Below are 26,255 nucleotides of genomic sequence, written 5' to 3'. Positions count from 1 at the left end.
GGGAACATATCAATGGATCCACATATCTCCAATGATTTCTCATCTGAATCTGAGGGCGTTGAATATGAAGATCAGGACGTTGACCGTTTTATCCATTCATCATGCACCGAGATTCCAAACTGGTTCAATCATCGAAGTGTTGAAAATTCCATATTTTTCTGGGTTGGTCAGAAATTTCCAAAATTGGCTATCTGTATTGCTATTGTACCAAAGTCACATAAGTTGATTTGTCATTTCATTGTTAACATTTCCATCAATGGTTGTAAATAACATGAATATAGGAATTCTAATCCATTGATAATGAATTATAATCCTCTATTCTTACATTCTCCAAGTCAAAGGCATCTGCAGTAGCAATTGAATGAATCATGTTGAGGTTACATATAGAACCAAGTTCTTTCCCGATAAGCCCAATCATCTCAATGGGTATTCTGGAAGGTTCGGGTCCACATAGAATGCACCTGTCCTCCTCAAGAATCTACTACACCTAACTTGCCCTTTCTAACGGCTGGACATGATGAGGAATTGTTGATTACATGCGTGAGTTGCCATTTTATGGATCTAATGGTAAAGAAGAATATCAGTCTCCTCTAGTCCATGATGATGATTGTTAGAAATTTAGACCCCTTAAACCAACCAGATTCACCTAGTTAATTAGCCAAGTGATTAACTTAGTTAATTTATGCAATTTTAGGTTATCACAATCACATAATCATATCAAAAATATAAAGCAGCGGAATAATAAATAATACAATGATATGATCACCCAAGAAACCATACGGTAAAAACCTGGGGAGGATTTGACCCACCTATCCTCAAGGCAAACCTGAATCCACTATGAAAGAATCGAAGTTCATACAAAAGGACTTACAAGCTCCCCACTTGACTTCCTAATGCTACCCACCAGTAGAACTTACTGACACGATCACGTGCAAGCTCCGAATCCACAGACTCCTTCTTTCTTGGACTCTTCAATCAAGTACAAGCACCCACGCTTGTTATTCTTTAAGCTCCAATGGCAGCAACCTTGTTGATCATCAAGATGTAGGTAATATCTCTACCTTAAAAACCCTAAGTTTATGTGAAGGAAAGCTCCTCAAGAATCTCACAAAAGATTCACATAAACTGCAAATATGAGCAATAAAGACTTAGAGAGGTTTGGGTACAAAACCCTAGATACAAAAGAGGCACACTCTTCTCTCTCTCTAAAAGCCCTAAAAACCCTACCTAGGGTTAGCTTATGATGTCCTTTAAATACTGGAAAAAAAGGATCGCGATTTGGGCTTCAAACGAATAAGTTATGGCCTTTTTACGTTTGCTGATTTTGCTGATACATGACTTTCGATCGATCGAGTCTAATTTCTGATCGATCGAACCAGGCCGAAAGTCACTAATACTTCTGCAGCCACTCGATTCCAACTTTACATAAAAGACCTAACTTTGAGAAAGTCTAAACAAACCTAAACATATTGTTTTGATCATGGTTTGCCAACATTACACATTAGAGTTCTAAATACATAAAATCCTAAATCTTTAGAACCTAACAATGATGATGTTGATTACTGGAGTGAGTTTACATTTTATGGACCTGATGATAAAGAAGAATATTAGTCTCCTCTGGTCCTTGATGATGATGATGATGATGATGTTGATTACAGGAGTGAGTTGCCATTTTATGGATATGATGTGAAAGAAGAATTTTAGTCTCCTTTGGTCCATGATGACACATCTATGTCGTGCATGAGTTGGCTAGTTGGGCCTGTAGACAGGGAAAATTCTTGACCTATCACAAGCTGACACGTCACACCACCAAGTCCACAAAATATAGCCAATTACAAAGCACCACATATTGCTGCTAGGTTTTGCTATCATTACTCAAAAACCAACAGAAATTTGCCAAGTGTCATGCAAAAACCAATCACGCATCAGTACATGTAAGTGATGACATAATCAGCCTCGCATGTGTAAGCGATGACATAATCAACCTCGCACGTGTAAATGATGACATAAGCAGACCAATCAGGCTGTGACATGTGTCACCAATCAGACTCCGTAACATGTCACTCATCCACCCCTAAACTCCTATAAATAGAAGCCTTCCTAAGACATTTAGGAGGACATCAAGTCATCTGAAGCACTCAGAAGTCCAGAAGCTCTGCCGGAACTAAGCTCTAAAGCCTCCAAGAACTTCAACTTCGAATACGAAGAACATTCGAAAAGAAATCATCCAAATCATCTGCCTAGATCCAAAAGTTTGCGGGAATCAAGCCTAAAGTGTCTGAAAACATCAACAAATCACAAATCAGTGAAGCTCTACGGATCCAAGCTCCTAAAGCCCCGAAGAACTTCCACCATAAACCTTCAAAGATGAAGAACACACGAAGAACACGAAGAACATGAAGAACAAAAGATTTCTAACAAGCTCATAGCCGGAGATTCATTGTAATTCCGTTTCAGCAATCTTTGATCCATCCCTCAACCAAATTGAAGGATATTTTGTGTTTAAGTCACAATGACATTACCACAAATCCAAATCAACAAGTCTTGCAAGGAGATCGAATCAGAGGATCACTCTTTTGTAATCACAGAGAATTGTACCACACATATTCAATACAAATTCGCATTTGTGCAACTATTTTACTTGTTTGATTTATTTCGAACCGAGAAATTTAGTCGTCTACAGGGCCCACCACCAAGCTTTTTAAGCTATTTTGCTTTTGCTGCCCCAGAGATTTTTCTTGAAAGGGTTACTGAACTAAGGCCCTTAGACCTTAGTGCCCACCAACCTTAAACATTTCGTTTTGTTCTCTAGATATGTGATTTGGCTTAACCATCAGTGGTGGGTTTTGTTTGTTTTCAACTTCAATCGCCCAAGACTTTGTTAACTTCAGTCTCTATTTATCGTTCGATTTATTTTGCATTTGATGCCAAGGTATGTTTCCGTTTCAAGTAGCACTATTTCTTTTGCGTCTTTTACCCAACGCCAATGGATGTCATATCAACTTAGAGCATTTGCAGCAGTGGTGGTATAAAGCAATAATGCTATATTTTAGCTCCACTTTCATTAAAATGATGCTCCAGCAGTGGAGATAAAGCAAAAAAATATAGATGATTCGGTACAGTACACATCTATCTTTAGATGTGCACTGTATATTGGAGCTAAAAATAAAAAACAATATCTTAATCAGCCGGACCTCATTGTTTTTATTTTTTATTCATTTTATCAAATCCAGTCATTCATTCACTCTCAGTCTCAGTCTCTCTCGTTCATCTCTCATTCCTCTCAAGCTCCACTCTCTCAAAGTCGCCGCCGCCATCGTCAAGCTCACTCCGGTACGGTACAACTTGCTGCTTCAGCCCTAGCCTAGCGCCGACTGAAGCCCCAGCCCCAGCCCAGTGCCGACCGTAGCCCAGCCCAGCGCTGACCAAAGCCCCAGCCCAGCGCTGACTATAGCCCAGCCCAGCGCCGATCATAGCCCAGCCTAGCGCTGACCGTAGCCCAACCCAGTGCCGACCACTCTTTGCGTTCTCCACCTAAAAGGCCGAACCTTCGAGCTCCACCCTCTCTCTGTTATCTCATGCCTAGCGCCGATGTGGGTTTGTGTTTATGTTTTCCGATCTGTTGTGGGTAGTGGGCTTGTGCTCGTGGTGGTTTTTTTTTTTTTTTTTTTTTTTTTTTTTTTTTCTGCTGTGGACTGGTGGTGGTGGTGGTGGTGATGTTGGCTGTGGCTGTGGCTGATGGTAGAAGTGGTTGTGGTTGGTGCTGTGATGGTTTTTTTGAGTAGTGAAATATATTATTTTATTGTAGTGGTTATAATATTTTATTGTGATGTTTATATTATTTTATTGTGTTGAAAGCTAAAATAAATCCACTGCTGTAGTATGTGTGTAGGTAAAATAGATAAAGTAACTTTTATTGGTGCTAAATAGCTAAAATTATAGATGTGCTGCTGTGAATGCTCTTATAAGTATTTATTGTGTTTCTGTAAAAAAACAAAAATTTGGAACTGAATAAATTTCTAAACTTAAAAATTGTTATTTATAATATAATTATTTCATTTCGGTTAATTGGTCTTATCTTTTGTGTTAATGCAGTTGACTAGGATGGTTGCAGTTGAAGTCACTGGTAGGCCCCAGATTTCCTTTTGTTATGGATGTAAGCTCAATCTTGTTTTCATTTGTATGATTTTGTGTTTTTCTTTTTATTTGATTTGTCAAATTGAGATGCATAATTTCTGCTTAGCTTACCATGTGGCCTTACCATAGTGAGGAAAGATCTTGCAATTGTTTCCTAATTTTATTTATTCGTTTGGACTTGACTGTTTTCTTGATTTAAAAAATTATGTTCACCAATCGCTTTGAATCCTGACTTTTGTAGAAAATGTTTATCATTTTGAATTTTAGAAGCTACATCGAATTTGTTGGCTGTCTACAAGATTGTTTGAGATAAATCGTAAATGATTTGCATTACAGCATCACACTTGAATGGTCTGAATAATTTACTAGGTTAGCTGGTCATTTAAGACATGCTAACCAAAAATTAAAATGGTTGTGCATTTTAATGTCTTTGGTTGGGTCTCTGGAAGAATATAGTTCGTATTTGACTGGTTGAAGAGCTGATTTTCAAAGATATAATCTAGAAGCACAGGTCTTTAATATTTTTTGTTCTTTCTCTTTTAATTAGGAATTTTTGATATAGTGAGGATTGCAAGGCCACGATTTCATTTTTGTTTGCATAACAACTGTAGTGGCTATTTAACTCTTTTATTCCTTAAGTTTTTGCATTAAAAATGATCTTTCTATCCTTTAGGATCCTGTGTCCACATTTAATACCCAATTCTCTAAAGGTCAAACTAAATTTTCAAAGTAGGACTCAGTCACACTATTGCCATTAGAATACAAGACAAGCATTAATGGGAAAGCTCCAATTTCAAGTCAGTCTTGTGCAAGAAGAAAGGATAGTTGAAAAATGAAAATCAGCATTTACCACGTTAACCCACTTCTGAATTCTGCAGATGGTTATAAGCTACAAGCATCTCAATCTTCATGGCATACTGTGAACTGAAGACAAGGGCAGTCTAGCAAATTTTTTGTGGAACCTTTAAAAAAAATCCTAGACCCGACTGAGGTAAACTTGAAGCTCCTTCCCTGCACATTGATGAAGTCACCTAGGCCTGACTCGGTTTAACCGACATTACAAATTGCTCTTAAGTGAAGCAATACAGGATCAAGACTCAAAGAACTGTCTCTTGGCATGCTTGTCCTCAGGTAAATAATATCCATAGACATTTTTCCATTCAAGAACTTGCCTCAATTCAACTTTCTGCATAAACATCATATTTGATGAGAAAAAGAAGTATATCTTCTGTAATCCAATGCAGAAGTTCCAATTTACCCATTGCCAGATTTTTGTTATGAATTTTAGCTGTGATTCGGTTGGCACTATATGTCACTTAACTTCTCAAGCCACAAAATACATGGCCATAAACACTCTTCACAACTTAGAGAAACAAAGATTGATTATAAGAAAACTGCTAGTACCCATCCCAATACTCAAAAGACAAAAAAATGCTAAAAAATAAAAAGGTTCAATGCGTAATATATATTTACGCTAAAAAATACCTTTTCATTAAAAAGGTTCAATGCATGAAAACATCCTAGAAATTATATATTGATACAATGACTACTAGTACAGATTCACGCTACTTTCTGGGATGTTTTCATGTTAATTTTTAACGAAATTATATATTTATCTAAAAAATAAAAAGGCAACGGGATTTTCAATTCCCACAGAAGCTAAATGGCTGGTAGGAAATGGGAACTCAATTCCTAATGACTATGACTTTTGGATGTAAGATCCAATGTGTGTGGGGGAAATTATCCACATATTACAAGGGCTTTTGATTTTTTGGACCAAGCTACAGCACAATGAAATTGTGCATTAGTGAGGAATTGATAACTCTATTATTTGAAAGATCTAACTCTTAGGTCAGGAAGTGCAGTTAAACTGATTAGGCCCCATGAATCAGTCAGGTCTCTTTACTATCAACCAAGGCTACTAGCTTCTCTATAGTGAATGCTTATATGGAAGGAGCAGAACTTTGAGATATAGTTCTTAAATGTGGGCCGGCCTATGTAAGCTTAAATCCTTTCTAAAAGTGCTTGTTTTTCTTTTGGAAAGTATCAAATGATATTCTTTCGGTGAGAAAAGAGTAAATGTTCTCCTTGGTTTGACTCTTCACATCCAGCCTGTCTATACTATCCTATGGCATGACAATGAATTTCTTAGAAATGTTTTGCTTCATTTTCAGGTACAATGTCCATTTTCTATAGTTTTATCTAGCAAAACCCTGACAGATTTTTCACTGTGTCACTATCAGCTCTGTGGGGATGTGGCAAATGCATCATGTATGAAAAAAAAAAAAAAAAAAAAAATTTTTCTGTTTTTTCTTTTTCTTTTTTTCTTTTTTTTTTGGGTTGAATTTATTGTTGTTTTCATCCCTCTATTTTTGTCTTGTAAATTGTATTGAAGCTCTTAACAAGGTGCTTCCAAAAGGAATGTAATGAGAGAATGTAATTTGAGAAAAAAAATTTGAAAATTTTTTTTCTTTTCAACTAACCAAACATGTTTTCCACTTTGAAACACATAAGAAAATTGTTTTTTGCTTTTTTCTTTAAAAACAAGAAATTAAAAATAGAAAACAAAAACAGTTACCAAACATAGCCTACATATCAAAGTTAAAAGAAATGTGGAGGTAAAAGAAATCATTTTGTACATTTTTTAAAATTCAAGCCACTAAAAAATTTTAGGATATGTTTGGTAACAGTTTTTGTTTTCTATTTTCAAAAACTTGTTTTTGGGAATATAAAGAAAAAACAATTTTCTTGTATTTTTGAAATAAAAAACATGTTTGGTTAGTTGAAATCAAAATGTTGTTTTTAGTTTCCTTCACAAATTAAGTTTTGAGAACAGTTTTTGTTTTCTATCCATTTTGAGTTGCCAAACAAGTTTTTTAGTCTCAAAAATAGAAAATTGCAAAAATCTTAGGATATGTTTGGTAACAGTTTTTATTTTCTATTTTCAAAAACTTGTTTTTGGGAATATAAAAAAAAAATTTCTTGTATTTTTAAAATAAAAAACATGTTTGGTTAGTTGAAATTATAAGACTGTTTTTAGTTTCTTTCACAAATTAAGTTTTGAGAACAGTTTTTGTTTTCTATCTATTTTGGGTTACCAAACAAGTTTTTTAGTCTAAAGTCTAAAAAATAGAAAATTATTTTTAAAACAGAAAATAAGGGGAAAAACAGTTATCAACAAATACACTTAGTTTGCTCTCATTATCTATGAATACTACTAAACTGAAGCGTCTAACTTTTTGTCGATCTTCTACAATTATGCCATGTAAGCTTTAGAGGTCTCACAAATTTACATATCACCATTATTAACTTTTTCTTATATGTGATTCATGTATATGATGGTTTCTGTAGCTCTCAGACCTCATGACCAATCTGGAAAAGGATTGGCCATCACTTAGCTGCCCAAGAAGCAATGGGCTTTAGGTTCTGGTCACGTGAATGGGAAAAAATGGGACATGCTCAGAATCTCAACTTGGCCAGCATGAATACTTTGAAGCAGTTCTCAATCTAAAGAAGAAAGTAAACCTCCTACAAATACTTAGGATTGCAAGAATTGAACCAGATGATGGATTTTACAGCTTAGACAACATTGTAAAAGCAGTAATAAAAGGGCATTGGGCACACCCCTAGGATAGGGTGCAATAAAGATTCAGATGGTAATAGCCACTTTACCAAATCTACTTGTGTTTGGACAGTTCTGGGGCAGAAATCATTTTGAGTATCCAGTGCCTCCAAAAGGAAGATGTGCTTCAATAAAATATCATGACACGGATAAAAGACTAGTATATATAACTATTAGAATAAATATCGATCAGCTCCTTCACTCTTTATCTTGCCTATTCAATTTTTTTTTTTTTTCCCTTCCTCCCTAATAATTTTGAATTTTCTTAATTCTATGGGGGTATTGTTCAATGGCAATAGCAATACTGCACCTGCAAACATTACCATGCACTCTTGGCTGCTTATGGATATGGATTTGTGTGTATGAATCGTAAATTAAAAGATTGGTTACGGTAACTAAACGTAAAAAGGCTCCAAAAGTTTCAAACAAACACCTAAACAAAAGTGTATGTCGTATTCAGAAGATTCAACTATGAATTTATACTCACTCCTAGAGGACATTATCAATAAATAATGTCCTTGTAAAGAAAAAAAAGTCTCATTCATTTTCTTAACAAGGAAAATCTTTCATCCATTTATGAACTCTATTACCTAGGAAATAAAGTTTTTTTTTTTCCTGAAATTTTAAGATACCTATGATCTATATTCTATATCTTCACTTTAATCTTCAGTTAAATCAGTTAAAAGATATATTAAATAAATAAATAATTCAGTTTTTTGTTGATGAAAATAAAAATAAAAATTCAGTTATAAAGCCATTGTTTTGGAACTTCACTAGCCCACTGCTCCCTCAAAGAAGACAAAGACGCTACTTTGAGACCACCAATTGAAGGAAATAGAAGGCATTTGCTTCTCTTTGTTTGAATAATTTTTCCCTCATTGGACAAAATTATGGAAGGTTAAGTTTATGTGAGAGTCTTTATTTATGGACGAATGGGGTCAAAGAATCTTAATTGGGTTCCTTTTGGGCTTTGTCATAGCTAGGCATGAGCTTGTTAAGAATCCATTGTGTTTTCTTTGCATAGTACATATAGTCATATAGAGTCCCAAAGGTTCGGGGATATTACATGTACTTTTGGGTTTGTAATAGCTAGGCATGGGCTTGTTAAAGAATCAATTTACACTCCTAGGATATGAGTTCCACACAAGTCTAAAATCTAGTTCTTGAGAAAGAGAATAACTGCATTAATATTATTGCGATGGACTGGTGACGGAGGTGAAACGAAACACCTAAGTAGAGCTAAAAATTAAAATTTAAAAAAAAAAAATAAAGAAAGAAAAGAGAGGCACTATCCAACATATTTTTTGGATAGTTTAAGACCAATTACGTACAATTTGCAATCTCCAAATTTTCTTCCGCCTCTCCTAACAAAACTTTAAGACCATTTATTCAAGATTAGTTCAAAGTACAAAAATTTGTGATTAAAAAAAAAAGGAAAAAAGGAAAAAAAAAAGAAAACATGAGAGCTTACGTGGTTTGGCCTTATGGCCTATATTTACAAGACAAGAGCCTAAAGAGCTATATTTTCTCATACATTTTATTGATAATACATCATAATAGAATCCATATTTATAATGGGATTACAATATTACGTACAAAAGTATAAAAAAAAAATTAGAATTCTAATTGCATATTGATTTTTTTTTCTCAATCCAACAAATTTTTTAATAATTAATCCCATAAATTTTATCTTGAAATCAATGTAGTGATTTGGTCTTCAATGACTTTTTGTTTTTTTGTTTTTTTTTTTTTTTTGGAGGGGAGGTCTTGTTCCTTTTCTACTGCTATGGGTAAGCCTTAGTGCCATTTTTTTTGTTTTTGTCTCTCTCTCTCTCTCTCTCTCTCTCTCTCTCTCTCTCTCTCTCTCTCTCTCTCTCTCTCTCTCTCTCTCGACATTGAATGTTGCCTGCACTTGCAATTTCTATTAGCAATTTAAGAATGGAAATCTACATAATCATTATTAGACTAATAAAAATCATTCTGGTGAAGTTTATGAAACAAGTTATCTAGAACCATTAATTTTTCCTTGATAAGTGTCTTATAAAATGTATGCTTTTCTGCATAAACAGTTGAAGTTAGCACTGTTGTTTATCAACAAAGCTAAAGTGCTACGAAAACTTCCTTTTGAAAACTAATTGATTTAATAGATTAAAAGTAATTGTTGAAAGCTTTTTGTTTCGATCTCTTCTTCTTTTTTCTTTTTTCTTTTTTTTGTTTCTCTCTCTCTCTCTCTCTCTCTCTCTCTCTCTCTCTCTCTCTCTCGACATTGAATGTTGCCTGCACTTGCAATTTCTATTAGCAATTTAAGAATGGAAATCTACATAATCATTATTAGACTAATAAAAATCATTCTGGTGAAGTTTATGAAACAAGTTATCTAGAACCATTAATTTTTCCTTGATAAGTGTCTTATAAAATGTATGCTTTTCTGCATAAACAGTTGAAGTTAGCACTGTTGTTTATCAACAAAGCTAAAGTGCTACGAAAACTTCCTTTTGAAAACTAATTGATTTAATAGATTAAAAGTAATTGTTGAAAGCTTTTTGTTTCGATCTCTTCTTCTTTTTTCTTTTTTCTTTTTTTTCTTTTTTTTTTTGTGGGTGGTAGTTGGGTGTGGGGGTGTGGAGGAGTTGAACGACTAAGAGTCTTTCGTAGAATCATTCAAACTAGTTCAAGAGAGTTCACAAATAATAAACTTGATTACACATGCCTGAGAGAAATTTCATTTGTTATTAAGGACTTCAAAACCTTGAAAACAAAGTGTTACAAGGTGCACTCCTGTCACGCCCCAAACCCGATACCCAGATTTGTGGCTATGACCGGCATGCTAATATCAAGCCTAAACCTGATATTAACAAGAACCAACTTAGCTTTTTCAAACTTTTATCAAAAGCTTCCCTCTTTCTTTCATTCTTGTTTCTTTACTTAAATGATATAACTTTTCACTTGATATTTAGAGCATCTACATTGTACTCAAAGATTGACATATTCCACCAATTGTTCAAATTCGGAATTTCACATAATACATCTCTTAATACTTAGGTATACACTTTTATTAGATCCTAAAATACACAATGCTACAAATCTAAACATCATATTGCTAATTTAGGATCTATACATATAAAACTAAAACCAGCTCCTTCCAAAACTCGACTAAGGCTCTCTCTGCTCCAAAATAAAACCTGCTAACTGAAAGAGTGGAAGGGGTGAGCTACACAGCTCAGTAAAAGTAAGATATATGAGAATTTAATAAGGATGCATGTAAATCAATTCATTTCACTTTATCGACGTTCAGATAGGAGAACATCATTTCATGCATAGTATTTTATACTATTTATAATAATAGCTTATACGCTTTTCGTAGGAAAATAGTTATTCCTCCTTTCCTTATCAGAATAATTTTATCAAAGCCTTCCAGATTAAATTTCTTTCATTTCTTACAAAGTCATTATATATATTTTCAATACAAAATAATCATTTAACTTAAATTGGATAATCGGTAACTTTGTCTTAAACTGGAAGCATCTTATATAATAATAAAACTTTCATTCATAAACTTCTTCTTATAAAATATTATAACTTTCATAATCATAAAACTTAACGTTTCATAAAGAAAAACAGATATCAGATAACTTCTTAACATAACTTTTACTTTCATAAGAAACTTTATCTTTATAGCAAACAGAACTTCAGAACTTTTATCTTTAATGAACAGCTTTCTTTTCATTCGAAACTTCTTCTTTTCATGAGAGCTTTTACTTTTCACAATGCATTTAAACAAAATAATTCTCTCATGATTAATAACGTAACATAGTTGTTCATAACATATTGGTTAGTCCATATCTGATAAGTCTGTACAGAGAAGGCCTCATCACATTTGGATGCCCTCGTGTGTATGATATTGTCCCCTTTGGGAGGCTTGATGGCACATCCCCTCCAGGTTTTGTTCCTCCCTGCCATCCGTACACATTGGGGAGAAGGCCTTGTCCATATTAGAGTTACAAGCAACCCCATTTCCTCTACTTTAGATGGCCAAACAGATAACATTTTTCCATGAAAAGCTAGTAATTAACCCCTACTAGCCGAGTTCAGATCACCAGAGGACATAACCCGAAAACATTTCATACATTACATCATACTGAAATTTCTTATTTTGTATAACATTTCATAACAATAGCATTTCCATTCTTTTCTTTAAACATCATGTTCATGGAATTAGTCATAGCATCAATATGCTTAAATCATACGCATAGGGTTTCGAAAGCCCACGAACATATCTTTGTTTGAATAATGCTTACATGTCATATCTCTAATCAAAAACATTTTAATGCATAATATACTTTAAAATAACCTCATGACTTACCAAATGCTTACATAACTTATCCCTTACCTGAAAGTAGAGGAACCGAGAGCCTAAAGTCGAAGGAGCTTAGACCTGGCGATTGGTAACACCTAAACCAAAATCAAAGCTTATTACTATCCATTATTCCTTAACATAAATTTACACATTCATCTCAAAGCCTATCTCTTAGAATCAAGGAGATCCTAATTCCCACCTCAAAGAGGTTCCCCCAAACATATAATGCACACATCAATAAATGAAGTACCAAACTAAGGAAAAATCAACATTCTCATATTTATCTCATAACTCTAGAAGAGCCAACTTCATCTCAAAGGATGCTTGGAGATTAGGGCAATAATGCATGCATAACATAGAATCCTTTTAAGTATAGTCATGTAACTATATACATTCATATGGTAACATACAACACGTCGGACAAAATAGCTTCATAAATACAACAGTCACATGGTTTAGAACCCTTCATTTGAGTACTAAACCTCAAAACAAGTTACAAAAAATTAATCTATGATCGAGACATACCAAAAGATAAGCATATTTAATTATAGCTCAAAACATTTACCCTAGCTATAGAATTAAATCCTCAAAGTTAGGCATGTCCCTTACTGTTTACTGTTTTATTCCAGCAGCATATGCCTCATTTGTAAAATAAAAACAGGCTATCAAAACACATCCAAAATTCATGAAATTTTACCGAGAAACTCCCCTGTATGTCTATTACATACCATAAAAAATTTCGTAGTCAAATAATAAAACCATAATTTATTACAAATCATACAAGGCAGCATGCACGAATCTGTCCTGACAGAATTTCTTGTAACTTATAAATTAAACCATTATTTTTATATTGATCCAAATGCTGTGAGACCAATTCCATAACAACCGTATATGTCTTAGCTTTCATAGAAAATAACCCTAGCATCCAACTTCACAGAATATGATTTAATACATATTTTTCTTGTTGTAAACATCAAATCTGTCACAGGGACAGCTTCGGTGCATGTTCTTTCTAAAATCATCAACAAATAGCAACAGGTCTTAATTTCATTTGGGTATTTTTATACCCATAGTATACATATTAAAATATGTTAATAAGCATTCAATAGACCACAATATCATCAACTTTTAAATTACTAAAACAGAATCACAAAGTCAGCTTCTAAAATCAGAACAGAGGATGAAGAAATAGAAATAACAAAACAATTGTACTGTCCAAAATACACAAAATCAAATGAAGTTTTAATTACTTACCCACAAAACCTTAGTGTTAGGCTCTTAATTTCATCTTTAGAGAGGGAGGGCTGCCGTGTAAGAGCAAAGAGAGAAAAGAGAAAGAAGAGCAAAGAAAGAGGAAAAAGAAGTAGAGAAAGAGGGCTGGACTTTCCAGTCTGATGCAGCCAGAAAAATAGGATAGGGAGAAGACTTTTGGGGCACAAAAGAAGATAAGAGATGTAGACAACTGGGGTGGGATACGTGTGGAGCTTAGGAAAAATCTAACCACCCACTTTTCCAACTTTCCTGCATTCACACTCACACTTTTCTACAAAAATAATTTCTTACTTTCACACTTACACTTTTCTACCAAGAATAATATCACTTTACATATATATATATATATATATCTTTACCTTAATACACTTAATTAAACACCAACAACTATATATGTCTAATAACTTAAACCACTTAATATAACTTTGCACATACTTAGTATATACTTATAATACAATTAGTCATTAAATTATTTATAATCTTTACAATTCTTATTTAAAAGGTATTATAAAATAATATGCTTATCAAATACTCTTATATTAATTATAGAAAGGAAGTGATTAAAATAATAATTAACTATTTAAACACATAGTTTAACTATTAATTTGGGTCGGGGTGTTACAATCCCTATTCAAATTTTAAATTAGACAGTTCATTCACTAACTCCCAAAACCCAACTTGAATTCATAAATAAGGGCATGTTTGATAGACTGTAATTAACACTATAATGCAATAATTATTCATATGGTTTAGTTATTCTTTAGTTTGTTTATATTTTTATTATAATGAATAGTCAATCGTTATGAATAGCTATTTTTCAAAATGAGGAATAATTATTACTCTCTAAAAAAGGTTGTATTAGCTATTTCTTAGTAAGTGCAATAATTTCTAAGATTAATATTGTAGGGACAAGGCCCAAAGGAAGCACAATGGGCCTTGGGCCTTACCTTGGATCTTTGTGTGTCCGAGGGGAGACCAAACAATATAAGGGCATTCCAACTCAACACCTCACGAACAGGGGGAAAAACGAATGTTCCGAGGAGAAGGGCCTCCTCAGACTATGTCAGCATCGTTCCTTCACCCGTTCTAGCAACTGAAGTGAACTTAACAAGGGAATTAATAATGTCAAGGACATGCCACACGAGCTCGCAAGATGGAAGGAAACAAAAGATATCTAAAGAGTGGGTTGTGCCTCTGCATTAAATGCGTTGTAGCTACTTTTCAAGCCGCATTTATGTGGAGAAGACCTCTTAACAGTGTTTCCTTAGCCACCATGACTCACAGAGAAGCTAGAAAAGGTGGCTGATGGGACAGGTACTCAAGTGGTCAAGAGGATTATTGACAAGTGTAGGGCAAAGATTGTCTATAATAGGCTATATATAATAAGAGGGATTCCCATGTAAAAGGGGAGAAAAAGGTAGTACTTGTAAGCATTAATATTGGCTGATACAAAGAACGTCCTCCTCGGATCAAGCATTAACCCAGTATTGTATGTACAGTTCCTGCGTGATTGTCCATTAATGCCATATTAGCCGCTAGAATCCTTGTTTGAACCTAGCCCTTTAACCCATTTTCTACAAATCTATTGTATTTGGCTCATTGGGGCATCACCCAACTCTGTTTGGGAACAAGCTCCAAATTGTGACCCTACAAATATATGTTCAAATAAACAAACTTTCTATATACATGTAACAATAATTTAAAAAAATTCATAAAAAATAACACATATCTCTCTCAAATTTTTAAAAAAAAAAAACCAATTTTAAGGAAATATAATTATATAAGTAAGATATTTCTTAAAATAAATTTTAAATTTTATTCTAATGTTATAACTTACAACCAAACTTATGAATCTATTTAGTTATTACATTACAACACATTTTATACTTAGTAATATATATTACAATTTCTATTGTATTCTCCATTCAATGTACTAAACATGGCCTAACTTTTCATTACATGTCAAAAGACAAAAAAAGACATTTAAAAATTGTATATATTTATTATGCATCGAACTTGCAATTATAATATTGATACAATGATTACATAGTACTTACCAACCCATGGAAAATAGAAGCAAATTACTATCACATCCTGAAACAGAGGTTGGTTGCATATTCACGTTACTTTCTAGGAAGTTTTCACGTTAAATAAGAAGTGAAAAAAAAAAAAAAATTGTACTTGAGTCAAGCTGCGTACTGAGGTAGCAACTTTCTTAATTTCTAATGAAATTATATATATATATATATATATAAAAGCAAGGTACTTTCTTTTCAAATTAGTATTTTGTGGATGTAGAAGTATTTGTCAACATATGATGACTTATAAGCACTGTATTGGACTTTTGGTAAATTTCATAACAATTGACATGAAGGTTCTTGGACTTTCTTTTCAATTTGAGGACAACCTTCTTCATTTGTTTTTTGTTTTGGTTTTTTTTTTTTTTTTGACACATTGTTTTGGTTTTTTTATAGTTAGATAGCTCCAAGAAATAAAAATTTAATATCAAAATATTAACTTGACATGACTTACTTCTTTTTCTTTTTTTTTTAAGTTGCATGCAATTGATTGCAATTTTTTCTTGTTGAGTTTTTGCTTTTGGAAAGCACAAAAATGTGTTTCCTTGCTTTCGGCCATGTCCATGGAGCACCTCCTAGCCAAACCCACATCCCAAATACCCATTGTGTGTTTGAGTCACCACCACAAAATCGTCAAGCCCAAGCAATCAGCCCACATCATAATCCAAAAACAGCAACCTAAGCTGCCATGAGACTTGAAATAAAAAACTTTATATAGTTCTTAACATCTTTTTTTCTTATTTCTTTCCATACATATAAAAGAATAAAAACGAAAAAAAAAAAAAATCAACTCAATACAAGTTGAGTAATACAAAAATCCATAAATTTATAATCTAATACTAATAGTCTAATAATTCCATATATAAATGAAAAAAAATATATGTATACATTTTATGCATGGAATTCACCAACTAAAACCTAGCATCTTAGGCTTAGCTTGTAATCTTCATTTACAGATGTATGTGCAATATCATTCAACATGCACTTACTCATTGTTTTAAAAAGTAGATAACACAGAAGTGGATTACACAAGATTTGCCAATTATGAAGAAAAAACTCTGTAAGAGACTAGTTACATTTAGTATGCCAATTCATCATTGTGGATCATTCCATTTTGGAAAGAAAAAGAAGGTTGCAACAATTGTTTAACTATTTAAAATTTTTATATAGTTTTACACAAAACTTAATTTTTCTTATTGGGGTAAAATGAATTTTGTAAATATTTACATTGCTTTTAAAAAGAAAATTTATTAGTTTTTTTGCAATATGGTATTATCAGTGAGTTTTTCATCAAATTTTGTATTTGAGTTAATGATAATAAGCTTTGGAATTGTAAAAGACTTTGGATTAGTTTCAAATGGATATGAAGTAGATTTAAATGAGAAACTAGTTGTTCTATGAGTTTAAAATAGTTTCAAATTACAGAAATTTGACACAAAATTAGGGTGAATTTGAAATCTACTTTGAAGCCATTGGCACATAATTTGAATGGGTTAGATATTTTACATTAATGAGATCAACTAATGTTGCGGGGGTGGACTAGATAAAAGCAGTTTGCCCATGGGCTTCGAGACAAAAAGGAAGAAAAAAGGTAAAGAAGAGCAAGACCAGCCCGGCATATGTAAATTCCCACCATCACCTCCACTTATCCCGGATAATTAAGACCCCTCCTGCCGTCTGATCAGCATCTAGAGCAACCCAATCCTCATCAGGACATCTCCACAAGTTGCAAACCATCTATCTATCCATAATAGCAAGTTTCATTTCTTGTAAATAGTAAATACTACATCACTCTTCCAATCATGTACCAGATTTCTCACCACGAGATGCTTTAAGGGTCACTCAAATTGAATCAAAGGAAGCCCAACCAGTTTACTAAAGCCACAAATTCTATTTTCACCCACCTTGAAAACTAAATGATCATCAATACACACTACCTGATTAGCACCGTCCAACACCCCATCAAAGCCAACTCGATTAATAGGAATGATCATCATCAAAGGACCATAATCCAAAAAAAATTATCACCCCTGTTCAACTAGCGAAAGCTCTTATATTATATTATTAAACAAAAAACTGAACAAAAGTTTTAATTAAAAACTTGACTCTTTGAATTATAAAACTATACCAGAATCAGTGACACTAGTGCACACAAGCACCTTTCTTTCACTGTACACACGGCCCTTACCAAATACAATTGCACACACTGACACCTTACCCCTAGACACCTAGCTACTAACACTATAACCACTCTTGACTTTTTTTTCTTCACTGAATCACTTCACACACTACACATCATTCCACTTCACACGTCTCTCGGTTCGCCTTTGCGTCTCACACACCACACTTCAGTCATCATTACATCCATTTATACTAGATATATGTCGGTTAAGAAACCGACTTGAAGCTTCTAGTCTATATTTTATTGCCAATAAAATAATGGCTTTCTCAATCCTTCTAGACAATTTGAAAATGTGTGGCTGAACTTAAACTAAGCTTAGAGAATTTCGGAGAAACAAATTGAGGGAAACCTTAGAAATTTTTAGAGACAAGAGATTAGAGTAATTTGAAATATTTTGTAATTTTAGATAATAATCACATTATAATAATATTACCTTAATGTGATGCATATCACAGCAAACTGAACACTCCTTATACGTGATGTTACGAAAATTTGATATTTCATGTTAATTATTTATTAGATGTATTATACCCATCCAAAAAAATGTACAAGTATTGTAGACTTTCTAATCTGACTTAAAAAAGAATAATGCTACAAACATAACAATTTTTACAACATGTTAACAAATTATTATTGGAGTTTATTTTCGCTAATCAATCACATTACTTTTTAACTTATCATTAAAAACTTGATATTTTGATAGTTACAAATTTTTATTTGTACCTCTAGAGATGTTTTAAAAACCTCTTAAAAGCTAATGAAAAAAGTTCATTTTTTGTTCCCTTAGCTTATTTTGTGCTTAAATCTATTTATCTCACCCTTTAATAATTAAAAAGAAAAACAAATAAACTAGTATTTCATTTTTAAGTAAGAGCATTTTTAGCAGTTTTTTTAAATTTTTGTAATTTTTAGAGAGTAAACAATTACTTTTGCTGTTTAACTATTTACTTTTTAAATACACTTTTTAATAGACTCTTTATCACTTTTTTAATCTTGTGGGGGAGAAAAACCCAGCCCAACTTATTGGGCCCAAGGCCCTGAATGAGGAACACTCTTCATCCGAGGAGATGAGGCCTTCAGTCGGAAGCCCACGCCAATGGGGGACGCCTGGAGATGATCACGAATACCATCCGAGGAGATGCTCATATGTCCGAGTAGTCATGCATCCTCGGATCCGAAGAGGTTTGATCAAACACGAGTATGGGAGGTTCAAGTGATCTATTTGACAAGTGTCAAGAGGGAGAGGAACCTCGGACACACATAAAGATAACGGCAACAGAGAAATATCAAGGAGGCATACTTATTTGGTCTTAAATGACTTTTTCTTTTGTTTTTTTTTTTTTTTTGGAAGGGAGGTCTTTTTCCTTTTCTACTGCTATGGGTGAGCTTAGTGCCATTTTTTGTTTTTTAAGTCTCTCTCTCTCTCTGTTTTTCCACTGCTTCTAGACATTGAATGTTGCTTGCACTTGCAATTTCTATTAGCAATTTAAGAATGGAAATCTACATAATCATTATTGAACCACTAAAAATCATGCTGGTGAAGTTTATGAAACAGGTTATCTAGTACCATTATTATTTTTCCTTGATAAGAGACTCATAATTAAAATGTATGCTTTTCTGCATAAAGAGTTGAAGGTTAGTACTGTTGTTTATCAACAAAGCTAAAGTGCTACTGCAGCTTCCTTTTGAAAAGTAATTGTTGAAAGTTTTTTGTTTCTCTTCTTCTTCTTTTTTTCTTTTTTTTGTGGGTAGGGGGTGGGTGTGGGGGTGTGGAGGAGCTGAACGACTAAGAGTCTTTTGTTGAATCATTCAAAGTAGTTCAAGGGAGTTCACAAACAATAAACTTTTTTTTTTTTTTTTTTTGAGAAAGAAACTACTGCTTTTATAAAATCAGCCAAGTCCGGCAAAGAGTACATCAACTAAGTGTGGTGGAACATCCTCCACCCACACTGACAAACCTCTGACATTTCTTGCATGTCTAGCTAGGTTATGAGCTATTTTATTACCACTTCTGCGTACATGGGAAAAATTTATGCAAGTACTTGAAACAAGCATGGATTTAGCTGACTCCAGAAGGTGGCCAAACGGAGAGAATGAAGCTTCTTTGTTTCGGAGGGAATTAATCACTACTTCCGAGTCTCCTTCAAGAACAAAATCTGTTATACCCAGTTCTTGTGCAAAGACTAATGCCCTTGCTGCTGCCATGGCTTCCACAATATCCGATGAGAATGACAGAGGGGCTTGTTCAGAAAGCGAGGCAATCGCATTTCCTTGACTATCGTGAACGACCACTCCCAATCCAGCCTTGCCCAACTCCGGAAAAACGGCTCCGTCAAAATTCAGTTTAAGACAATTCGGTGGGGGCGGACTCCACTGAGCACGGGGTTGAGGTCGTGATGTTACTAAAGGCTGACTGAGGGATTGTTGACTTTGTTGAAAGGTAGCCAAGGACTGGATAGCTTGTTGGAGGACCTGTGATTTGGGAAAATCATTGGAACTGACTCGGAGTTGATTGCGTCGATACCAAATCGTCCACAACACCATGGCCATTAGTTCTAGATTTTTCCTTTTCTCGTGCAGTACACTAATCAAGTCTCTGGTGTTAGAGATAGCATACTGTCTTCAATCTTCAAAACCTGGCACCACCTCCCAAATTTCATCAAGCATGGCACATTCCCATACCGCATGGATTGCCGTTTCGGACTCCAGACCGCACTGCTCACATTTGTCTTCCAATAAGATCTTCCTCCTCATCAAGTTATGCTTTGTTGGTACAGCTTCCTTGCACACTCTCCATATGAAATGCCGCACTTTGTTAGGAACGTTAAGCCCCCAAATCTGATTCCAGATGCCACTTTGCTGTTGCTGGTTGACTGTAGGAAGCTGCACAGAATTGAGCTTAGTTAGAAACTTTGAGCCTGAGCTTACAGTATACTTACCTGAGGGGGTGAAAGGCCAAATGATCTTGTCTTCCACAGCAGTGCGGCTCAATGGAATGCTGAGAACCAAGGCAGCTTCATCTAGTGACAATAAACCATGCACTAAATTCAAGTCCCACGTTCTTGTGAGTGGATTGATGAGGTCCAAAACTCTCCCATCTTCAAAGCCTGGGACAATATCAAATAAGACACGTGGATGCTCCAAAGATGGCAACCATGCATCATTCCATATGCTAACAGCCTCTCCACAACCAATCCTCCATCTTGCTCCCTTGAGTAGAACATCTCTTCCCTTTAAGATGCTATTCCAAGCGTGTGAACCGGTGCTAGATTCTTGAGCCTCCCAAATGCTACAATTTGGAAAAAACTTCGTTTTGAAGACTCTATAGAAGAGGGAGTCTTTATTATGAAGTAATCTCCAAGCTTGCTTAGCCAAGAGAGCATCATTAAAGTTGGCTAGATCATTGAAGCCCATACCACCTTCATTTTTTGGGAGGCAAAGTGTTTCCCATTTTACCCAGTGAACTTTCCTTCTTTCACCCTTTTGGCCCCACCAAAATTTACGTATCAAACTCTCAATTTATGAGCAAAGACCCAAAGGAAGTTTGAAGCAGCTCATAGTGTATGTCGGAATAGCTTGGACGACTGCTTTGATTAAGATTTCCCTTCCGGCCTGTGAGAGGAGTTTCTCCTTCCATCCTTGAAGTTTTTTCCAGACTCGCTCCTTTATATAGTTAAAGCTTGCTTTTTTGTTTCTGCCCACCAGTGATGGTAAACCCAAGTATCTCTCATACTGAACAATTTCTGGAACCCCAAGTGTCAACTTTATCTGGTTTCTGATGTCATCACTAGTAGATTTACTGAAGAAGATTGTTGTCTTGCTTCGGTTAATCTCTTGGCCTGAACATCTTCCATAAACTGCCAATAAATCTAGAACTCTTTGACACTCCTCTAAGGTGGCCCTGCAAAACAACAAGCTATCATCTGCAAATAAAAGGTGCGTTAGTCGTGGACTATTTCTACAAAGAGAATAGCCCTTGATGTGGCCCTGTTGAGAGGCTTGATTGATCAGCCCATTTAGGCCCTCAGTGCAAAGTAAGAATAAGAATGGAGAGAGTGGGTCTCCTTGTCTAATGCCTCTAGTTGGAGTGATCATGCCTTTGGGTTCTCCATTTACCAATACAGAATATGTCACAGTTTTAACACATAACATCATAAGGTGGATCCAATGCTCATTGAAGCCCATTTTTTCCATAACTGAAGACAGATAATCCCACTCCACTCTGTCATATGCTTTACTCATGTCAAGCTTGATGGCCATATAATCATCCTTCCCTGTGTGCTTCTGCATACTATGTAAAGATTCAAAAGCTACCAAAATATTGTCAGAAATGAGGCGACTTTTTGTGAAAGCACTCTGATTCTCAGTAATAATATTTGGCAAAATTTTCTAAAGTCTATTTGCTAGCACTTTTGAGAAAATTTTATACAAAACATTGCACAAACTGATCGGTCTAAATTCAGAGGCAAATTCAGGATTTTTCTTTTTTGGAATGAGAGTTATGAAAGTATGATTGAGGTGATTAGGTAAAGTAGCAGAATTAAGATAATGCAGCACAGAGTTAGAGATATCATTTCCAATTAAGTTCCAATAATGCTGATAAAAGAGAGGAGGCATACCATCAGGTCCTGGTGCCTTTAGTGGGGCCATTTGATTTATGGCCTGCTTTACCTCCAATTGAGTGAATTCAGATAAGAGCATGGAATTCATTTCCGCGGTAATTACTTTCTGAATGGAATTTGTCGCCACGGAACAGAATTGCTGGTTGTTTGTCTGAAGAAGGTCCTGGTAATAGTGTACCAAACATTCTGCTATGTCTTCATTGGTGTCCACCACTCGACCACTAGGATCTTTCAATTTCCGGATCAAAATTTTCCTCTTCCTTTGAGATGCATGGCTGTGAAAGAATTTTGAATTTCTGTCCCCAAATTTAGCCCACGTGACCTTTGCTCTTTGGAACCAAAGTCTATTTTCTTTATCAATCAATTCAGATATCTCCTTTTGCAACTCACGGACATGCTGATTATTTCCAGTTCTCATGGCTAATTTTTCGGCCTCCTTTAATTCCTTTCTCTTCCGGCTCAATATTATTTTGACATTCCCAAAGCAGTCTCGCTCCCACTTGCGAAGTTCTTTGCCACATTTATCTATTTTGCGCATGACATGGTCATGATCTTCCTCTTCTCCCCTTGACAGCCAAATTGCCTCAACAATATTTGAGCACCCATGGTCAGAGAGCCACATTTCTTCGAACCTAAATGGTTTAGTAGAAGATGGGATGTCTAAACCATCCAAGGTAATCCACAATGGGGAATGATCCGAAGAGTCTGAGTGTAGATGGTGGATTTTTGTGCCTGTAAATTTCATGAACCACTCGTGGTTAGCCAGCCCACGGTCTAATCTTTCCCACAATGAGTGGCCATCCACAAAATGTTTTCTCCAAGTAAATTGGTCTCCCACATAGCCAAGATCAAGAAATCCGCATTCATCTAACACATCCCGAAAAAGTTGCATCTGGGCCTGACTTCTATTATTTCCTCCCAATTTCTCTAAGCTTCTTGTGATTTCATTAAAATCCCCAGCACAAAGCCAAGGAAGATTATGTCTGGTATTGAGCAACCTTAACTTATTCCATGCTTCCATTCTCTTGTGTGTTACCGGTTCTCCATAAAAACCTGTGAATCTCCATGCTTCATCGCTGCCTCTATTAATGATAGAATCAATGTGGTATTTGGAGAAAGAATCCACCCAAATATCAATGGAATTTTTCCAGTAGAGAGCCAAACCCCCACCTCCTCTAGGGTTTTTTTCCACATAAAACATATTATCAAACTTGATGTTTCTTTGAATTTCTTTTAGCCTAGCTTCATCCGCCCATGTTTCGGCTAAAAACACAACGGAGGGATCTTTTGCTCGAATCACTACTTCAAGCTCCTTTCCTGTACGTAGGTTCCCAAGCCCGCGACAGTTCCAAACTATGAGACTCATTGCACTTGGCGGGACTGCTGAGCAGCCTCCGCCATTGGATATTGCTGACTTTCTCCCTTTGAAACCTGTGTTTTTTTGATAGGTAACTCAGGAAGAGACTCTACTTCTTCTTCTCTGCTTCTTTTTTTTTCCAAGGGACTCTGTGGTGGGTCCGTCTCCATAGGGTTGTCTCTTGCCAATCTCTTCCAGGTACGCAAAGTTTTGTTTCCTTGGTTAGATGGTGCGGAGTATTCTGTCACTTGGTTTGTCTGCTCCTGAGTTACAAGTGTTTGCATGGAGGGAGCTATTTGCTTTTCACTGATTGGTGGGACTTGTGATGCACCAGCTGAAATATTTTCCACGTGTGCTCCACATTTGTCAAACTTCCTAAGTTCAGAATCTATTTCCTGTATTTGCGCTTCAAAGGTAACGGTATCAGTATGGCAGGAATTTAAATTAGAATTAGAAATAAATACCTCAGTTATTGGGTTGCAATATTCTCGGCCATTCAGCGTGCTCTGCTCCCTTGGATCACGTGATTCCATACTTGTTCCGTTCCTCAACTCAGCGCCTCCCTTCTCACCGGAAACAGATTGGGCTGAGCTTTTCCCGATGGATTTGGCCGCTGTTTCAGAGGACGATGCAGCGTTTGAGCGTTGGACAGGTCGTGGGACTCCACCCAATCCGTCACCCATGCCCGGAACCACAACGAAAGGAGTTTTTCCAAGATTGTACGCCAGAGCTCTCAGCCACGGTCCATATTCATGAGGCTCTATTTTTTCTAATTCTTTTTTTGCTAACCAAACTTCACAATCCTTCCCATCGTGTGAGATCAATCCACACCAATAGCAAAAATTGGGAAGTTTCTCGTATTTGAACGAAACCCAGGTCTCCTCATTATCATTCAGAGCTATTCGTCGACCTTGGCACAGCGGCTTTGATACATCGATCTCCACTTGAACGCGTAAGAAATCACCTCCCACCAGTTCACTAGAGTTCTCACAAGGTGTTACCTGGCCGAGTGTTTCTCCTATTTCGATTGCAATCTCTGAATCAAGCATCCGCATCGGCAATCCGTGAATTTGCACCCAGATTTTCAGATTGGTGAATCTTAAATACCTCGCCGGTGTAGTCCCATCATATCTCTGTAACAGGACTAGATGTTTATCGAAGGTCCAAGGTTCGTTGGCAAGGACCCGTTCGGCATCTGATTCGAGTTCAAATACAAGCAGAAGAATATGGTCTCTTGCTTCACGCACCTTGAACTCCTTTTTGGCTCTCCATAAGGGTTTAAAGGTGCGACATATTGCTTCCACATTAAGGGCTCTCTTTGTAAGAAATTTTGCAGCCAATACAAACTCCTTGCTGCGTAGGTTTTTGGACTTTGACAGACTGAGTTCACAAACAATAAACTTGATTACACATGCCTAAGAGAAATTTCATTTGTCATTAAGGAATTCAAAACCTTGAAAACAAAGTGTCACAAGGTGCGCCCCTATTCAAGTTTTAAACTAGACAGTTCAATCACTAACTCCTGAAACCCAACTTAAATTCATAAATAAGGGCATGTTTGACAGTCTGTAATTGGTACTGTAATGTAATAATTATTTCTATAGTTTAGCTATTCTTTAGTTTGTTTATGTTTTTATTACAACTAGTTGCAGACCTGCGCGATGCGTGAGAAAATATGATATGATTTTTTTTATTGAATAATTATTGAATTAAGATATTAGATTGTATATTATTAAAAATTCAATATGTGTTATTTGAAATTATGTTTTAAATTAGAAATTTTTTGTAGTGTAACAAAATATATTTTTTAGTCAGGTATTATATATAGTGAGATATGTATGAAAACACAATGCAATAATTTTATTTAAAAAAAAAAAAAATTTGATAGTGTGAGAACTATTAGACCAAGTTGTAACTATATATACTTTGTTTACTACTATATAGATGTATGCGATTTAACTCTTATAGATATATTTTTCTCAAAAACATAGATCCATGTCTCTTTCTTCCTCACAATTTAAACTAAGTGAAAAAGTAAATAAAGATAACTATGCAATAAAGCATAGATTATAAAGTGAAAATATAAAAGAAAATAAAATGCAAAAAGAAAAAGTTCCTTAAGTATCTATACATAAAAACATTAATAGCATAATGATGCTATAAAGTAAATTATATTTTATCTTATTATCTTTTTGGCATTTTTAGTAAAGATGATTAACTATGCAAAGTAAAAGCTTACCAAACACATGGGATGCAACAATACAAAATTACTATCCTGAATTTTTTTTTTTACTTTTTTGATACTCTACAAATAAAAAAACTTTATTCACTTTTTGTCATAGTATAGACTATAGAGCGATTACAAAATAACAAAAAGTCAAGGAACTTATAGCAAAAGGTTTTGTATACAAAATTCTAGTAGAAGGGAAACTAATAGGCCCTCCACTTTCTTCAAGACATAGGAGATTATGAAAGGCCATACATCCTTTGCCTACCCTTTTCTCTTTCTCAAATTCACATTACCAAAGAAGTACATGAAGCTAAAAACATTGTGAATATATCTTTGTTCAGTGGAAGTCCATTGGTAGGCACATTCAAATTCGAAGCCATGTATACTTTGTTTTGATA

The 26,255-nt window shown here is 35.0% G+C and overlaps 1 protein-coding gene, 1 long non-coding RNA gene and 1 other non-coding gene across 3 annotated transcripts; 1 reads left to right on the top strand and 2 right to left on the bottom strand.

Moving 5' to 3' along the window:
* The first annotated feature begins 5,037 nt into the window (after positions 1-5,037).
* Positions 5,038-7,965, top strand: LOC111988630 (uncharacterized). Its single transcript, XR_010632709.1, has 2 exons — positions 5,038-5,268; positions 7,489-7,965. It is a non-coding gene; the product is annotated as an uncharacterized LOC111988630 (transcript).
* A 2,505-nt stretch (positions 7,966-10,470) lies between these two features.
* Positions 10,471-13,525, bottom strand: LOC111988005 (uncharacterized). The gene is made up of 3 exons (XR_002880375.2): positions 13,371-13,525; positions 12,150-12,211; positions 10,471-10,948 (listed from the first exon to the last, which is right to left on the bottom strand). It is a non-coding gene; the product is annotated as an uncharacterized LOC111988005 (long non-coding RNA).
* A 6,013-nt stretch (positions 13,526-19,538) lies between these two features.
* Positions 19,539-20,198, bottom strand: LOC111988631 (uncharacterized). The gene has a single exon (XM_024020416.1). The coding sequence runs from the start codon at positions 20,196-20,198 to the stop codon at positions 19,539-19,541; it is 660 nt and encodes a 219-aa protein (XP_023876184.1).
* Between the last annotated feature and the right edge of the window lie 6,057 nt (positions 20,199-26,255).

This window comes from Quercus suber, unplaced genomic scaffold (genome assembly GCF_002906115.3).
Source record: "Quercus suber isolate HL8 unplaced genomic scaffold, Cork oak 2.0 scaffold_309, whole genome shotgun sequence".
In the NCBI taxonomy this organism is placed as follows: Eukaryota; Viridiplantae; Streptophyta; class Magnoliopsida; order Fagales; family Fagaceae; genus Quercus; species Quercus suber.
The sequence above is the reverse complement of the archived record's forward strand: the minus strand, read 5'-3'. Positions and strand labels throughout refer to the sequence as shown.

What these genes read in the sequence shown, in the direction of transcription:
- LOC111988631 (XM_024020416.1), bottom strand. Translation starts at nt 20,198, where the DNA reads ATGGCCATGGTGTTGTGGACGATTTGGTATCGACGCAATCAACTCCGA.